This window comes from Tursiops truncatus, chromosome 7, assembly GCF_011762595.2.
Source record: "Tursiops truncatus isolate mTurTru1 chromosome 7, mTurTru1.mat.Y, whole genome shotgun sequence".
Lineage (NCBI taxonomy): Eukaryota > Metazoa > Chordata > Mammalia > Artiodactyla > Delphinidae > Tursiops > Tursiops truncatus.
Genome location: NC_047040.1, coordinates 105,223,398 through 105,242,369, shown reverse-complemented (window position 1 = coordinate 105,242,369; position 18,972 = coordinate 105,223,398). Strand labels below are relative to the sequence as shown.

At 38.6% G+C, this 18,972-nt stretch overlaps 1 protein-coding gene across 2 annotated transcripts in view; it reads right to left on the bottom strand.

Moving 5' to 3' along the window:
- Positions 1 to 18,972, bottom strand: part of CNTNAP5 (contactin associated protein family member 5) — an 877,416-nt gene that overhangs the window by 654,390 nt on the left and 204,054 nt on the right. For both annotated transcript variants that reach the window (XM_033860287.2, XM_019931771.3), the window contains exon 2: positions 6,652 to 6,756. In XM_033860287.2, coding sequence (XP_033716178.1) covers positions 6,652 to 6,756 — 105 coding nt within the window. The remainder of the gene's footprint in view (positions 1 to 6,651; positions 6,757 to 18,972) is intronic.

The window sequence follows — 18,972 nt, the reverse complement described above, 5'->3', positions numbered from 1 at the left end:
GCTGAAGTTTCTATTTTCCAGCATGATTCCTTATTCATAATGACTTAGCCAACTTTGATTAAAAATTGAAGGAGTGGGAGTTTCAGGGATGGACAAGCACAGTGCATCTCAAATTCGAATGTGTGAATGCAACAGTCGTTAAAGCACAGGTTCTGATCCAGAAGTTTTGGAGCAGAGGCTGAGATTCTGCATTTGCAACAAGCTCCCAGGTGATGCCCATGTTACTATGCAGAGTCCACACTTCGAGAACAGAGGGTGCATGTAAGGCAACAAAGAAAAGCATAGAACCTGATGTCTGCCATTCCTGGGGGCAGCCAGTACAGGAGAAAGAAAGAAAAGGTGCTGAAAAGGGGAAAGCCCTTCAAAGGGAGAGAAGGGAATCCAGTGACAGATTTCTATATACCGCATGGTCTTTTTGAACAGATTAGATTGTATCCATATCACGTCTGGCTCAATCAATCCAGATGGGACACTCTTTTGCAAGCAGGTACTGTAGTGCTGCCGATGAAATTGGGTCCTCGGTATTGTCACCTAGCTAATCAGGAACAAGTCCCCAGACAGCTGATATCATGCTAATTGTGAAGACCCTGCTTCCTGAATTGTTCCAATCCACACCTGTTCAGGAGGGACCAGACACCAAAATGAAAACCAACATCCAAAGACCTTCATGGGTCCTTAGCTTTTTGCAACCCAAGCGCTGCCCAAGGGGAAAAGAAAGAATGTGCATCGATTTTGTGCCAAAAGGAGGAAAGATTTTTAAGCCTCTCCATTCGTCCATGAGCCCAGGAAGCTGAAAATGCCTTGACATTGAAAAGAATCAAAATCTCCATGGCAACAAAGTTGTCATGCCAGAAACATGATCTCAACTTACACAGGCAAGCATCTCAAAACTACAGTGAGTGAGGAAGAAGAACTAAAATTTCAAAATTCTATTGGTGGTGGGGGGAGGGAAGGATGGGAAAGAAAAATAGACCTTTTCTCTCATGGGGCCGAAGATGTCCATTCCTATTTGCCTTCTAATCACATAAAGTAAAAACTTGCCCTCACTCTCAAGCTGCTCTAACCCACACAGGGGAGGCTTCATGCTGTGTCACCAACTCCTGAGTTTCCTGCCGACAGTAAGGGCTTCTCACAGCCCAGCCAACTTTAAGCCCAGATCAAAAGCTTTCTTACCACAAAACAAATCACATTTGACAAAATCAGATCCCTCCTAAGCCACAATTATACATATTGACTTGGCAACCTCCGTTAATGGTGATCTGACCCCCAGTTTAATGTCTTTTGTCATTTCTTTCAAAAGTAATTAGCTCTCTTCTTCGCTTTTTCCTTCCTTGTATGTGGATAAAATGTGAGGAGTGTCTGAAAGTGAGAGAACAAAACTTCCATTTGGCCAATTTCTTCCTTAGATGAGATAGCAGCGTGAAGACTATTAGTGGGTTTTAACCATCTAACCTCTCTCCTGGTCCAGTGAGTTGCCCAGACCTTGGTGGCACAGTACCTAAGGTCAAAGGCTGTTTCCAAGGGTGTGTTTTCTAACATAAAGATGAGTTCATCACTGACAGAACTCAGACTTACTTTACTCAGGGTCTGAGGGTACTCATGAGCATGCCTTTCCTATATTTTTCTTTTCAACGTTTGTGTTGATCTCTGCTTGGGATGACATCCTTCCCAGCTGTGCCCCTTTTTCTTCCTGGTGTCGGTCAGAAGTGTGTACGCTTGAGTTCTGAGCACACAGTGGAGGTGAAGTGGTCCTTAATTACCTACATTCAGTGTATGCCACAGGTGTATATGATTCCCAGGGGACGTGGCAGTGTTAAATGGTGTCTGAAGACCTGCAGGGCCTTTATCTTTGTGAAAAAGTTCAGCAGTGAGGAGCTGGGAGGATGCCACTGAGCACATTCATTTCAGTGAGGAAGACTTAGCTTTAGGGAAGTCAGGAGTGGATTTCATCTGCGGTGGAAAACCAGGAAGTTCCTGGACAAGTTCATGGAAGGCTGAATGGGGTAGAGTAGAAGGAAATCATGAAATATTGAGATAAGGGAGTAAATGAATGAATGAATGGAGTATATTAAAAAATATCCAAAACCTGGAGATCAAAAGAGAGTTAAGTTTGTCCTTTCAACATCTTCCTGGGGCAATTTTTAACAAGTCTACTCAATGATCGTTTAATTCTCAAGTAGAATGTACCTGTCATTTGGTTTTGCTATTCATTGGCTCATTAGACCTTCGATATTATGAACCTACATGTTAACCCATAAATGTTTGCCCAATAGAGTAGACATTACCCCCCAATTTTTATTATCCCCTAAGACATAACTAGTTTTGTATCCACCTAGAAATTTTTTTCTCATAGTCTTTTCTTTCCTCGCTGTGCCATGGCATTTTTATCTGTGAAATCGAGACAATGATAATAATAATGCCTACATGGAGGGTAATTGTGAGAATTAAGTTGATGTGCCTTAAGGGCTTAGAACAGTTATGGCTCATAGTGAGTGCTAAGTATATTGTTGTGGTCTTTAGCTGTATGCTGGTAGGTATAAGCTGCTAACAAAGGTTTGTGAACTAGGCATAGGATCCAACCATTCAGGGAGGAGCCAAGCCTGATCATGACAGTGCTAGGAGCAATTGTTTAGCACCTGGCTGTGAACTTGCTGTTAAAAACACTATACTGAGAAGTCAAATAGAAACCAAAATGTTCTTTGAAATTTCCATGTATATCCGACATTATCCTAGATTTCAAACCAGGTGGAACAGTTTGCTCTTTGGGGTATATTTGCTGTCTTTCCTTTTTTACAATAAAAAGGAAGTTTTAAAGGAGGACATGTAGAAAAAAGGGTTCATTAGACAGGGCTCTAAGTACTTCTAGGCCATTTCAGTGGACAGACAGCACATAAGGCTGTTTTTAGGTGGAGACAAATTATTACTTTATACTGATATTTTTCTATGTAAATTAAAAATTACAACTTTCTAAATTTTATTTTAGAAAACATATGACAAACCCTTCTTAATATCATTAACATAATAGCTTTTGTTTTATTATAATTATACTATGTATGTTTATAGCCTATGTGTGTATTATATATATATGTGTATATGTATACATATACTACTACACACATCCATATACACATCCATATACATGCGTTGTGTATATATTCTATTACATATGGATTGTGTATATATATGTGTATATATATATATATATATACACACACACACACATACATACACATACACACATTGGTTTTATATATATATATATAAAAACAATGGATATATCTACCTTTTTCTATATATATTACTGACTCTGTATATATCCAACCATATGTATATAATTAACTCTCTTTATATACACTACTATACTATATACATATGTGTGTATAAAAATACACACAATACATCATTTATATTGTGTATATATGTATATATATGACAAAATGATAAAATCAATATTATCACTAATCACAAATATTAGCTATTCATTATATGGTAATTTGTGTTATCTATGTATACTTTTTTTTTTTTAGCTGTTTTGTTTTTGTTTTTGTTTTTGTTTTTGCAGTACGCGGGCCTCTCTCTGCTGTGGCCTCTCCCGTTGCGGAGCACAGGCACCGGACGTGCAGGCTCAGTGGCCATGGCTCACGGGCCCAGCCGCTCCGTGGCATGTGGAATCCTCCCGGACCGGGGCGCGAACCCGCGTCCACTGCATCGGCAGGCGGACCCTCAACCACTGCGCCACCAGGGAAGCCCCATGTATACTTTTTATGAGTAGAATTTCTACCTATTTTTACCAGCTATGTGCCAGAGTTTTAGTACAATGCCTGGCACATAGTAGGTGCTCAGTAGGTATTAATGGAAAGATTTGTTATTTACGAATTCATCCAATCTAGTAACTTGCAACTCTTGTTGCATTTTAGAATCACTGGGAAAGCTTGTATTTATTTAATTTATCAATATTCATTCTTGGGTCCCATTCCAGACAATTAATTCAGAATATCTGGGAGGTAGGACTCAGCATCGCTACTTACAAAGCTCTCCTATTTAATTCCCTTTAAGGGCAATGGTTGGCCCTGTGAATGGACCTGTGTTGCATGATGAGTTCTAGACCAATGCATCCCGACTCTTCAACTGTATCTCCTGTCTGGCCTTCCTGATTTGGACTCTAGTTGGGAGAAGGAGGAAGGTCAACTTCCTTTCTGCCTACATTCATGCTAACCTTGAGCTCAGGCACACGGGTGCCCCCATGAGCAGGATAATGATAATAAATTGAAACAGAGACATCTGTGTCCTGTCGATATCTGTCCATAAACGGGGGAGCTGGCCTATGATCAGACTCACAGCTTCTCCAGAAAATGCCAAGGAGCTACTGAGGCAGTCATGACCTTCTGCCACTGCACGATTGGGTGGGACTGAGACCAACTCTGGCTCCAGATGCCCTGTGGGAGAGTCTCTATTAAAATCTGCCAACCTGTGTTTCTTATTGAAATGACAAATGTAACTCACTATCCCAGTCTCTCTCTACCCTGCAGTGAGAAGGAGCTTTAGAATGTGCAAGTCTGGTCTCAGTCTGCACATGATGCTTCCAGGCAGGCATTGCTGGTCCCTTTTACAGATTAAAAAAAAACAAGGTTGACAGCAGGTAAGTGACTTACAGATGCTCATAGAACTTGTAAGTAAACGCCATAGCCAGCATTTGAACTTGGGCAGAATACTTTCCAAACCTCTTTTCTCTCTAATACACCTTCTTAAACCTACGTTAGTAAATCTATTTGCTAATGTGGTTGGGAGCAAAACTGTGGATTTAGATGACTTAGATTTGAATCCAAGCATTTCCCCTTCTTAACCTCATGATGTAAGGCACATTATAAACTTTGCTGAGCCTCAGAAAACCTATCTGAAGACAAAAAGGTAATAATGCTTACCTTGCAGTATCTTTGTGAAGATTAAATAACATAATATGGGTGAAATGCTTTATAAAATTTTTGGCACAGAGAATTCATGAAAAGGCAGTGTTAGTACAAAATTGTCATTGATATTTCCCTGCTGGGTCTTTTTTTTTTTTTTTTTTTTTTTTGCAGTACGCCGGCCTCTCACTGTTGTGGCCTCTCCCATTGCGGAGCACAGGCTCCGGATGTGCAGGCTCAGCGGCCATGGCTCACAGGCCCAGACGCTCTGTGGCATGTGGGATCTTCCCGGACCGGGGCACGAACCCGTGTCCCCTGCATTGGCAGGCGGACTCTCAACCACTGCGCCACCAGGGAAGCCCTCCCTGCTGGGTCTTTGATTAACCGTTCTTTTCCCTTTAGAATATCATTCTTAAATTCCTCTCTCAACAAAAACACGGAACTTACTAAGTTTTAAGTTATTGATTGCATTATACCAGAATACTTGTGATGTGTAGTATGAAACAAACAATAAGTATACAAATCAATCTCACTCTGAATGGAGATTCAAAATCAGAAATTAAAATGTAAACAAATTAAATCATTCTGTACTTTACAAAAACAATATCAATAGCACCTCAACGAATTAGGACTTACTCCAGAATGTAAAGATGGATCAACATTGGAAATTTACTAATGTGACTGACCTCATGTATCAATGGGAAAATACCGTCAAGATTAAATAATGTGAGCTCTCCCAGATCAGTGTACCTCTTGACACTGCATATCAATTTTTTCTTAACTTGAAAAAGTGTTTAGAGTGTTCACTAGGTATGTCAATAAACAAATATCATCAGTTATTTAAAGTCTTTGGAAACTAAAAAATTCAACTATAGAACAATATATATGCATTATAAATATGATTTAAAATATATCTCTCTAGATATCCAGCATCATATTTGTTAAAGGCATTTCACATGAGCCATTAGTTAAGGGTGTCTGCACTTCCTTCAGTCATATGCTGTAAAGATACACATCCAGCATTTAACCACAGTTATCTCTAGCTGGTAGCATTGCACAATTTTTGTATTTTCTTACTTTTACTTAATAGTGTTTTATATTTTTAATGTTAGAAACATTTATTATATTGTAAAAATTAAATTTACTGAAGGAAAAGTCTTGGTAGATTTCATTCTTGCTTATGATAACATGCTATTATAATAATATATTTTGGTAGTATTTATGTTAGATGCATGAAATATAAAAATAAAGCAAATTAAAAATATTTGTTCACAAAGGCATTTTTTGTTTTTTTTTTTGAGGTATGCGGGCATCTCACTGTTGTGGTCTCTCCCGTTATGGAGCACAGGCTCTGGACGCGCAGGCTCAGCGGCCATGGCTCACGGGCCCAGCTGCTCCGCGGCATGTGGGATCTTCCTGGACCGGGGCATGAATCTGTGTCCCCTGAATCGGCAGGCGGACACTCAACCACTGTTCCACCAGGGAAGCCCCACAAAGGCGTTTTATGATCATCAAAGAAGAATAAGGTTATTCATCAATTAAGAATAACAGTAACCAGTATAAACAGTATTCTTTGAATATCCATTATGTGCTGGGAAACATGGTTTCATTCTTTTAATGCCCCTCTACCCATTCTTCTGAACACTGCTCTTGGACAGGATCCCAGCACATGGAGATACTCCCTTTCTTCCATTTACCCATTGTGTGCTTATTCAGCACTTGCCTTTAGAGTTTGTTACCTACTCACCAACCCTTCGGTTGAGCTGAGCTAGGATGTGAGTACCATTGAGGTCTGAGGAGCTGGAAAAAGCCACTGGAGAGAGCAAGGATGCTAATGGGTCATCACAGTTGTCTAGAATGAAAGGGGAGAGAGAGAAAATTCCATTAGCAAGAAGTGTTCCATAAAGAGAGAACTCAAAGCATCAACCACTACCACTTATTAAATACCTCCTCTGATCAAGGCTGGTACTACTTGTTTCCATGTGCTATTTCATCGACTCCTCACAACAATCCTCAAAGACAGGGGTTAAGTTTCTTTCACAGTTGGGGAAACTCAAGTTCAGAGATGTTAAGTAGTTAGTGTAAGGTCACAACACCAGAAAACAGTGTGGCCACAATTCTTGCTCAGTTTTGTCTAACCCAAAATCCAACTATCCCGCCATTCCTTTGATCAACCACTTGAGCAAAGCCTCAAATTATGGTTAGTGAGTTTCTTCTATAAAAGAGGAGATGGTTTAAAAATGGGGAACATTGTTTAACTACTCTCTCATCTTCAGTCCCTAAGGACTCTTGTAATAGTTTTATCTAGAGGGACAGAATAACTTAGAATGTCTCACTCTTAGTTGTGTGAAAGTCTTTGGAAAATGAGTTATTGATTTTAATAATTCTTTTCTATTCTATGAAGTAGTAGAGAATCGCCCCCAGCCTTCCCTAAATGTGGTAGGTATGTGTCCTAAGACTTCTTTGATGCTGACCAGATGTGGGACAGTGTGGAGCCATGGGCAGAGATGAGGTCTTGACAATGTAGATATGCTCCGCTGATTGCCCTGACCATCCAATCTCATGTCCAGGACTCTGCTCTTCACAGAGCATATTGGAGCTTGTAATCATTCATTTATTTGTTTGCATCCTCCAATAGGTAACATGCACTTTGTGGGATCTTAGCAAATAATCCGGCATATAATAGGCTTTCAATAAAGATTTACTTAAAGAATGAAATGGTGAGTAAAGGAAGGAAGTAATCAATCAATCCACCTAACAGTACCAACACTCTTACCGTTTTTCCATTTTGTATACAATTGATCTTAAAGAACATTGCAAAATGTGTTCATGAAATCTAGACATACCTCACTCAAAACAAATTTGAAACATGTTATTCAGTTTGAATGTCAACTTCATGGTGTCAAATGCTCTCAGGAAGAGCTGAGTTGACATTCTTAAAAGAAAATGTACATAGGATTATGAGGTTGCTTGCTTACACAGCAAATTCTTAGGGAACAGTATTTCATCTAATTGCAGGAAAATTAATTAGAAACATAAGGATTGAATTTTTATTTGTTCAATGTGTTAAAAAAATCAACTGGCAAAATATATTTTGAGTTTTTCCCAATCAAAAATGTTTGAAAAATATTTTGAGGCATTTAACAAACACAAAATAGAGCCAGATCCTCACTGAGGAGGAATAACACAAAAATCAGAGCAAGGGAAAAAAATCAGAGCAAGAGCACCTCGGTAGTTATGGTCATTCTGAGAATAGAAAACAGAACTCAGGGCCACTTTACCCCAGGCCTAAGATGCAAGTGAGAGGGGTTGCATGCACCCTTCCAACACAATTGTTTGGGAACATGAATTTGTTACTCTATTTATATGTTAGGAAACAATACAAACATAATGGAAATCTTCCATTTGCTTATGCTAGTTTCATCATCAGGAAACAGGTAAATATCAAAGCTTGAACCCAACTGGACTGAGCCCCAGAAGAATACACCACACACACACACACACACACACACACACACACACACACACACACACACAACACAAACCACACACACCAAGCACCACAAAGTATTTCTCTTCCCAGCCATGTTATGAGCATCAGCTACCCACATCTGTAGTTACAGCTACCACCCAATTTCAGATAATATCCCTCCACCCCTACCCAATAACTCACAACCCTCCTAACACCCACTTCCACAAGCAAACTGAAGATCTTTTAAAAGTCAAGTATCATAATTATTATAGTATTTATGTATTTCTTAAACATATAACATGTATAAAACTCTGCTATCATTTTTTTCAATAATTTTTCTTGAAGTATATTGATTTTACAGTGTTGTGTTAATTCCTGCTGTATAGCAAAGTGATTCAGTTTTATATATATATATATACATTCTTTTTCATATTCTTTTCCATTATGGCTTATCATAGTATATTGAATATAAGTTTCTGTGCTATACAGTAGGACCTTATTGGTACTGCTACTGTTTTTTTTTTTTTAATTGGTTGCTGATGACATTTTTGAGTATTGTGCTCCTAACCCTATTTTTTCCCCCCCAGGTAGAAATTGAAGTAACCTAATCATTTCAATTTAATTTAGTCCAATAAATATTAATAAGGTCCTACTTTATGCTTGACCTTGAATAGACATTGGGATACATTTGAGTAAAATTGAGTGTCAGACTTCAAGGAGCTCAGAGACCATTGAAAAATATGAAGATATAAATAAGTCAATAAATGGATGGGATAGTTGAGGAGAATTTTCACCAACATTACATCCAAGCCAGTTACATGAGTACCTAACTGGTCAGACGTCCAGGTAAGTGCTCTTTCCCGTCTCCTCCAGTCTTATGCAGTCCCCTTTCCCACCAGGCACTGGCCTCGGGGAGAAGTAAGCTTCCAACCACAGTGGCCTCCTGACGTCAGCTGCTATTTCCCCACTGCCCAGTTCCTCTTGTGAAATGTTCCTTCTTTGTATCTCCATTTATGGGGTCAGTGTTTCCATTTTGGAAATTGGTAAAGCCATTGGAAACAATCTGTGCTAATGGAAAGGTCCAGAGAGGATTCTTCAGAGCTCCTTTTCCCATGGACCCTGGACATTGCAGTGGCCTTTAGAGAACATGTCTGAGCTTTTGCTTCCCTATCCCTAAAAGTGATAAGAATGGGAAAGTTTCCAATCAGAAAGAAAGACCACCCCCTCCTCCCTGGCCAATAGGTAGAGATCCCTCTCTCTTCTCTACGTCAGATGAACAAACCTGACAAGTCACCTAAACTGAGAGTAGACCAGGACTCAAATTGGTAATCAAATTATCCATAGTGGTTGGGAATTAAGAATTTGTCCATATAAGCATTCTCAATGCAAAATGTGTATTACTTTTAAACCTGTCCTATTCTTAAAGCAGGGGAGAAAAAATCTAGCATAAATGAGGACAGTACAGTTGACACAACACGGGTTTGAACTGTGAAATTTGAACTGTGACACTTATACCAGATTTTTTTTCAATAAATATGTTGTACAGTGGTATAGGATCCGTGGTTGGTTGAAAACAGGATGAGGAACCTCGGATTTTTCACTATGTTGGGGGTAGGTGTCCCTCAGCCCACATCGTTCAAGGGTGAGCTGTAATTAATTTTTTAAAAATTCCTGATTTGGGAAGGCCGGGGATAGTGGATGGTGTCAGGATGACTAAGACTGAGAGATCCTTGTTCTAGACTGGTTTCTTCTCTTGCCTTGGTGACTCCAGGTAACACATCCCAATGCACTAAGCTGTATCTCCATTGTCCAAAATCGAGAGAATCATCTCTGCCACATCTAGCCATAGAATCATTTCAAAGATGGAATGAGAAGAGATGGAAAAAGTCCCCCTTTAAAGGATAAAGCACAGAATAAACCCAGGAAGTAGTATGTGCATTGTCTGTAATATCTGCTTGCAATCCAGAGCAACCATTTTCAACAATTTTATTCCTGGGATCTCGTGTGTATGTTACAAATCGTGCACAAGAATTGATATCACCAAAAGCTCTTTTGCACTAAAGGTTTGTGGTCAACCTGATGAGAAGGAGGATAGGAAGTATGGGAGAGGGGAAGGGGTGAAGACACACAGGAGAGTGAGGGTGGCATTGCCTCCCCTCTGTGGATTGGCAGCCTTCCTGAAACGGGGCCGACATTGCACCAAACACATGGCTAGGAAGCAAAGACACAAAGTACCATCTGCTCCACCATCCCTGCAGGCTTTAAATAAGCAGACCCATGTTGTTGTTAAATTTTAGGAACCACTCACATCTCAGCCTTCTGACAGTGTGTTTGCAAGCTAAATCCATCAGTCAGTTCTTCCAGAAGTGTGGTGGATGTTTATTCGTATTTACATAAGGAAAGAGGAAAGGGTGAAGAAATTCTGGGAAGGAGAGAGAAGTTTGAAGTTTAGGAAAAACATAAGGCGGGACTAGAAGTCAGGCTTCCGGTGGAACACAGAACCTGGAGAAACCATGATGATTTTTCCAGAAATGAACCGCACTTCACAGATGCAATGGCATAGTAGAATATTTTCAAAATATTTCCTTAAAAAGCCAATTCATAGGCTTTTTCTCTCAAAGATGTGTTGCAGAAATCAGGGGAAATTAAAAGCCTATCTAAAAATGCAAACCTTTTCTCACATTATTACTGTCCAATCTTCTTTGACAAATAACTGCCACCTTGTTTTCCTTTACACCCTGAAGGCCACCTCCAAACCCACCCCTTGCCCAGGCAGATAAAAATCCAGACCTATCAGTGGGTGTTGAATAACCCCAGTCCTATTTGCAAATGACTTAGCCCCACATTCATAGACTAATATGATGTCAAAACCAGAAGGAACCTCTGAAATTGTGGCATTCAAGCCCTCCCTTCACTTTACAAATGAGGACCTCAGGGTTGAAGGAGATGACAAGCCTGCTCAGGATGAGTTAGTTAATTAATAGACTGGCCTGGATGGAAACTCAGGTTTCCTCAATCCCAGGTGGTGACCACTAGGTCAGAATCACCTGCCGCCTGTGCATAAATCTGGTAATCATTAGTTATATCATTCTTCATAACATTTGTTTTAACAAATGACTTATTTTTTTGCAAAAGGAAGGGCATGGTTTTATTTCCTGGATAACGGAAAAATGTTGAAGAATAGTCTATAATTTTCAAAAGAATTTGAATTTCTTACTTTTCTTTGCCCTTCTTTATTTCTTCATTTGACACTCTCTCTTACCCACCAAAAAAGGGGTAAAGAAAAAAAAACCCACAAAGGCAGGATGAAAGATAAAAAAGAAATGTATTTGTTTTCTGATTAATATTTGTATGCATATTCAAGACCAGCATTTTCTTTGATATTTTCAATCTGAAGAAGTGGGGGATAATTTTTCCCTTAATATACATGTACAGTTAAATACTAAAGGCCTTCTTTCACCTTAATTAAAAGGTAAAGGCACAAAAGACAATTCTGAGTAAATATGATATTTACACAGCTTCTTAGAAATAATAATTGACTCTTTAAGATGATTCCACTTTAAGTAACATTTTTGGTTGTCAGTGCATATTTTTATTCATTATTATTAGAATGCCAATGGAGTTACAGATGGTAACTGAAGTTAAATTGTGAGCATCGCCTTGATTACCAGAGTAAATTGTCTGTATATGGGGATTTGGAGCTTAAGGGATTCATTTGTATTTATAGGTGAGATAAAATTCCTCTAAGCATTGCACACTTAATGGCCCACTTTGTTTAAAAGACATAAAGCATGTGTTTCGTGTAGTGCCTACAATGAGGCTTAGAAGTGGCAACTCACGCTTTTAGCTTCATTTATTTTTCCCCTTGTTACCTATAATTTCACTTAGCAAACAACAAAAATAAATACTCTAATACTACTCTTGACTCTGACCCCGTCCCTATTTTCCACCATGAAATCCTAAAAGATAAATTACTCCATGATGCACAGACCAAGAAACATGACTCTCTAAAATGAGTCATGAAAAGAAGGTCAAATCTTCTCTATCCTGACATCCATCTCTACCATAATGCAGTGCTACTTGCCTTTTGAGTATCTGATGGATACACATGGTCGTGCTCTTTGCTGTGGGAAGACAGAATTCAAGCCAAAGACATAGACCCTGAGCTCAAGGAGCCAAGCATTTACTCTGGGTTGAAAGATAATCCATGTATTTTTTTAAAAGCTCCTTACGTGTATGAACGATTATATGCAGGAGACCTTTGGCTTGGGATACAGGAACGCTGGGTCCTCTTCTTCCTTCACTGTGAATGTGCTCTCAATTTTACCTTCCTGTGCTTCAGCTCCCTCCTCTGCGAACGGCGCAGGTGATCGTTCATTTGTTTGATCAACAAACTTTAACTGGGCGCATTCTAGGTATCAGAGTTTCTGTCAGGCTTTTGAGGTAGTAAAAGCAGTTGTAACCAATTCCTCCAACGTAGTGGAGACGGACACACCCTTCACTGCTCCACAGCTGTGACTGGTGATGGAGGAGTCAGGGCACCCCAAAGGGGAGGTGGTCCTGTCTAGGGATTAACAAGGGTGCTCTGGGGTTCTTTCTAGGCTTTTAAAATCATTCTATTCAAGATTTTAGGAGAGACTTGTTTGGAGGTACTGATCTTCACTTATAAGTGACTTGCTGGGACTTGACCATAATCAAACCCACTAAGAACAATAACAAAGCAGCAGAGGCAGCTATAATTCTTTCCTGCCCCTGGGGCAGCTCCCCTTCTAGGTGGTCAGCTGTCCCTGCCGCGCAGCCAGCAGGAGATATCACTCATACTGGATGGGTGAGCAGCCTACAAGTTTCTCTGTTCATTTCACACTCTAGTCTATGTTCAAACTGGTCTTTGAACCAAGGTCTGTGTGACTTTGTGCACATCTTCCATCTGAAAATCTGCTTCCCATCCCTAAAATGGTGGCAGGAAAGCCTCATAGTCTGGCAAAGGCCAGTCTCCCATGTGATTATCTTGTGTGAGTTTAGCTCTTTCCTTCTTGGATTTTCAAGAACATCTGTACACGGAGGTCCCATAATTAGCCCAAAGACAATGGCTTCAAAGTATACTTCCCCAAATTTCTTTCCTCTCAGATTACACTTACTGCCACTGATGGATTTTTTTTTTTTTTTTTTTGGATTCTCAGTTTAGGGATATCATGCTCACAATTGATTGCTTTGTTCTGTATTTCTCTTCTATCCTTAAATCTAATTTATCAATTACTTAATCTGATTTTTTTAAAAAATGTTTCTTAAGCCCCTCAGATGGGAGGCATATGATATACTAATCATGTGTGGAATATAAAGCATCATGTTGAGCAGGAATTTTTTTTAACTACAGTACTTAACATCTGGGACTATGTATATGTCCAATAAATCCTTGTTGAGGGAAACGGTGAAAGTTACAAGTGTTACCATTTTTTGTTGTTGTTGTTGCTTGCAAAGATCTCTTAGATTTATACTCTATTTTTTTCCCTCCCTTGCCCACTACTTGATCCTAGTTCATGCTTTTAAATGTCATGTTATGATTTTATAAGTCTGCTGAGTTAACACTGGGCTCTACTATCATTGAAGCATTCTTTCTAAAACACTGTTTTCAATATATTTTCTTCCCCATGACTTATTAGGCATGTCAGCCTCAATTTGGCTTCCAGAAGTAGCATCATGAAACTGAAAGAACAAAGAGGGAGTTATTAACATAAAACAGGTCCAAACTGAGCATAAGGCAGGGTGTCACTGATGAGGGGGTCACAGGATGATCAAAGAGTCAGAAAGTAACATCCAACAAGCGGACATCAGGAGTACAGGGCTTGTTGTTGGGATACGCTTTGGTCAGGGGACCATGCCCTCCAAAAGAATCATTCAAGATTGTGAAATTCAAATACGCTAAAGCTATCAGTTCTTTAGGATTATGGATGGTTCTTCTTAGCTTAAATGAATTAGCTAGAAGACATGAAATCTTGGATGTGTAGAAAAGATAAAAATCATAGATGAAAAGGCTTAGAAATTTCTGGAATATGAGAAGCTGAGATTGGTGGCTGGATTACTAGGGATGGTTTTAGAAGAGACTGATAAGGAAAAAGCAAATCTTTGAAACAATGAAATTTTATCTATTTAAAAATTTCCTAAATCCAACTTTGTTTCTATACACTCCTGTACACTTCTCCCCATATCCACCCATCAATATTCCATGCAATACACAGACAAACATGCATACACACACACACACACACACACACACACACACACACACGCCATTATAAAGTAGAGCCAAATCAGTTTCAGAATTTACTGGATTTTTAAGCAAAGCTAAATACATGAACAAATGGGATGCATGATACATGATAAGCTTACAATGATAAGATTGGAAAAATGGGGAAAATAAGGTTAAAAACTTTAAAAAATTGCAAGAAGAAAGAAGGTATTTTTACTTGGTGCATGGTTCAAATGATTATGCATAGGATATTAAAATGAAGGAAAGGCCACAATTGGAGAATTGTAAAGATAGTGCTTCTGTAGATTCAGTGCTCATCAGAGTTGAGCATTTCTTTCCTTGAGCTGTGTCTCTCAAGTAGATATCTATTCTTTTTTGAATACACTGGAGCTAAACTTCCAATAGCTAATAGCCTGTATTGAGTGGTTCTAAATTACACTGAAAGTCCTGGTTATTCAGGAAACTACAATCTTCACGTGCAGCTCGATCAATCCATATACATTTATAAAACCCTCTTCATCTCTAGTGGGTCTAGGCATAGAGCTCCTAAAGGAAATACTACAGTCTCTGAGTGTCATCAACCTACTCATGAGAATTTAGGAAAAATGCCTGATTGAAAAGGTAGGTTTGAGTTGGAGACTGGCCAGCTGGCTGATAGCACAACCCCATGAGGGTCAATGCCAACCACTTATGAGTGGATGGGAAAAACATGTATTGATAATTCAAACAAATATTGATTCTTATTGGTCTTTGTAGGTGAGAAAATAATGTCAGCTCAGGGACAGCAGCAGTGGTACTTAAGATCATAATCTGGCTCTGTGTGTGTGTGCGTGTGTGTATGTGTGTGTGTGTGTGTTTTCTGGACCAATTGGAGACTGCAGTATATCTGGAAAGAGGCAGACATTGGAGCCCAGCCCAGTCTGAATTCAGATCCTGACTCTACAGCTTACTAATTATATGTCCTTTGGGAAGTTTTTTAATCTCAGTCTTCTCTGTGTATAATGGGGATCATAACTATATCCAGGCTTGTCGTAAGAACAAAAAGAGACAATTCATGTTAAATATTTAACCCAGTGATTGGCACAAGACTGGATACACGTTAGTTTCCTTTATTTTCTGTCCTTCTTTCTTTCTTAGATTCAAGCTCATCATCTCCAGCCATTGCTTTTTAAAAAATGATCTTTCTTATACCCTCTGCTATGCCTTTTTTTACTTTGTCCATCCAGATGGTTTTAAGACTGTTTCTTTATCAGCTCTTCAGGGTACATAGGATAATTCTGCACCAAGAGCTATTCTGTTTATGCGTTGCGTATGCTCCAAGACAAAACACAGTACACTTTCTAAGTTTTATCACATTTTTTCTTGGATGCATTTAATAGTTCTTAAGCACAATGTGCCAGGCATCATGCTATCTGGTCCACAGACTGTTGAGCCTAAAAGGGAACAGGAAGCACAGCTCTTATATAACATTACGAGGGATGAGGCTGTAGAAAACGTTTGGATTTCTTTCTAGTCCTTATAATTTATGTATTAAAAAAATCTTGTGACATGTTAAGTAGGGCCTTCCATGTTTGTGTTTTTGGATTATAAGCTTAAAAAGCTGGGAAACACTGCTTTGGGTGAGACGGTCACATCAATTTGTATTTTAGAAAGTTTGCTCTGATTTCAGGGAGGAGACTGGAGCGTGTGTACTTGTGTGCATGTCTGGGGTGAGGATGGGGGGAGGAGAATGAGGGTAAAAGACTGGTGACAAGAGGACCCATTCAAAGCCTATAGAAATAGTAAAGAAGAAATCATAAAGGCCTGAACTAAAACAATGGTAATTGGGATGGGGAGAAGGCAAGGCAATTAGTTATAGAAGAATCATCATTGCCTGCTGATTTGAACGGGACGTAAGAATGAAGGATCATGTCAAGATTTCTGGCTTCAGTGACTCTCTATTATGTTATCCTGGAGATTTGGGAAGCTCAAAAATTGGTTTCTAAAATTAACAAATTTAAATCAAGCAAAAGAGAGACAATGAATGAATCACATCAAAATGATGTCCAAATGATACTTAAGACTCCTCATCTTTCTTTTAGATAAATATAATAAGTAGTATCAGGGGAGTAAAATATATATATGTATGTATGAATGTGTGTATATATCTATCTCAGATGGTAAGTCATAAGACGTTAAAAAGAGATGTATTCTTTTTTTTCATATTCTTTTCCACTATGGTTTATCACAGGATATTGAATATAGTTCCCTGGGCTCTATGTAAGACCTTGTTGCTTATCCATTCTCTATATAATAGTTTACATCTGCTAGTCCCGAACTCCAAATCCATCCCCCCCACCCATCCTCCCCCTTGGCAACCACAAGTCTGTTTTCTATGCCTGTTTCTGTTTCATAAGTAAGTTCACTTGTGTCATATTTTAGATTCCACCTACAAGTGATATCATGTAATATTTGTCTTTCTCTGTCTTGCTTACTTCACTTAGTATGATAATCTGTAGGTCCATCCATGTTGCTGTTAATGGCATTATTTCATTCTTTTTTATGGCTGAGTAATATTCCATTGTGTATATATACCACATCTTCTTTATCCATGCATCTATCAATAGACACTTAGGTTGCTTCTATGTCCTGGCTATTGTAAATAGAGTGGCAATGAACATTGTGGTACATGACTCTTTTTGAATTATGGTTTTCTCAGGGTATATGCCCAGTAGTGGGATTGCTGGGTAGTATGGTAGTTCTATTTTTAGCTTTGAAAGGAACCTCCACACTGTTCTCCATAGTGGCTGTATCAATTTACATCCCCACCAACAGTGCAGGAGGGTTACCTTTTCACCACACCCTTTCCAGCATTTGTTTCTAGATTTTTTGATAATGGCCATTCTGACTGGAGTGAGATAATACCTCATTGAAGGTTTGATTTGTATTTTTCTAATAATTAGTGGTGTTGAGAATCTTTTCATGTGCCTCTTGGCCATATGTATGTCTTCCTAGGTGAAATGGCTATTTAGGTCTTCCACCCACTTTTTAACTGGATTGTTTGGTGTTTTTTATAATGAGCTCCATGACCTGTTTGCATATTTTAGAGATTAATCCTTTGTCTGTTTTCTTCATTTGCAAATATATTCTCCCATTTTGAGAGTTGTCTTTTTGTCTTGTTTATGGTTTCCTTTGTTGTGCAAAAGCTTTTAAGTTTAATTAAGTCCCATTTTTTACTTTTAGGTTTTTTTTCCATTACTCTAGGAGGTGGATCAAGAACGATCTTGCAGTGGTTTATGTCAAAGAGTGTTTTTCCTATGTTTTCCTTGAGTTTTTATAGTGTCTGGTCTTACATTTAAATCTTGCATAGTACAGTCATTGCTTTGGGTAGTACAGTCATTTTCACAATATTGATTCTCCCAATACAAGAACATGGTATATTTCTCCATCTGTTTATGTCATCTTTGATTTCTTTCATCAGTGTTTTATAGTTTTCTGAGTACAAGTCTTTTGCCTCCTATGGCAGGTTTATTCCTAGGTGTTTTGTTCTTTTTTTTGCAGTGGTAAATGGGAGTGTTTCCTTAATTTCTCTTTATGATTTGTCATTGTTGATGTATGGGAATGCCAGAGATTTCTGTGCATTAATTTTGTATCCTGCAACCTTACCAAGTTAATTGATTATTTCTAGTAGTTTTCTGCTGGCATCTTTAGGATTTTCTATGTATAGTATCATGACATCAGCAAACAGTGACACTTTTACTTCTTCTTTTCCAATTTTTATTCCTTTGATTTCTTTTTCTTCTCTAATTACCATGGCTAGGACTTCCAGAACTATGTTGAATAAGTGTGGTGAGAGTGGACATCCTTGTCTTGTTCTTGATCTTAGTGGAAATGCTTTCAGAATTTCCACCATTGAGTATGATGCTTGCTGTAGGTTTGTCATATATGGCCTTTGTTATGTTGAGGTAGGTTCCCTCTATGCCCATTTTCTGGAGAGTTTTTATCATAAATCGGTGTTGAATTTTGTCAAAAGCTTTTTCTGCATCTATTGAGATGATCATATGGTTTTTATTCTTTAATTTGTTAATGTGGTGTATCACTTTGATTAACTTTCATATATTGAAGAATCCTTGCATCCCTGAGATAAATCCCACTTGATCATGGTGTATCACCTTTTTAATGTGTTGTTGGATTCTGTTTGCTAGTATTTTGTTGAGGATTTTTGCATCTATGTTCACCAGTGATATTGGTCTATAATTTTCATTTTCTGTGATATCTTTTTCAGGTTTTGTATAAGGGTGATGATGACTTCATAGAATGAATTTGGGATTCTTTCTCCCTCTGCAATTTTTTGGAAGAGTTTGAGAAGG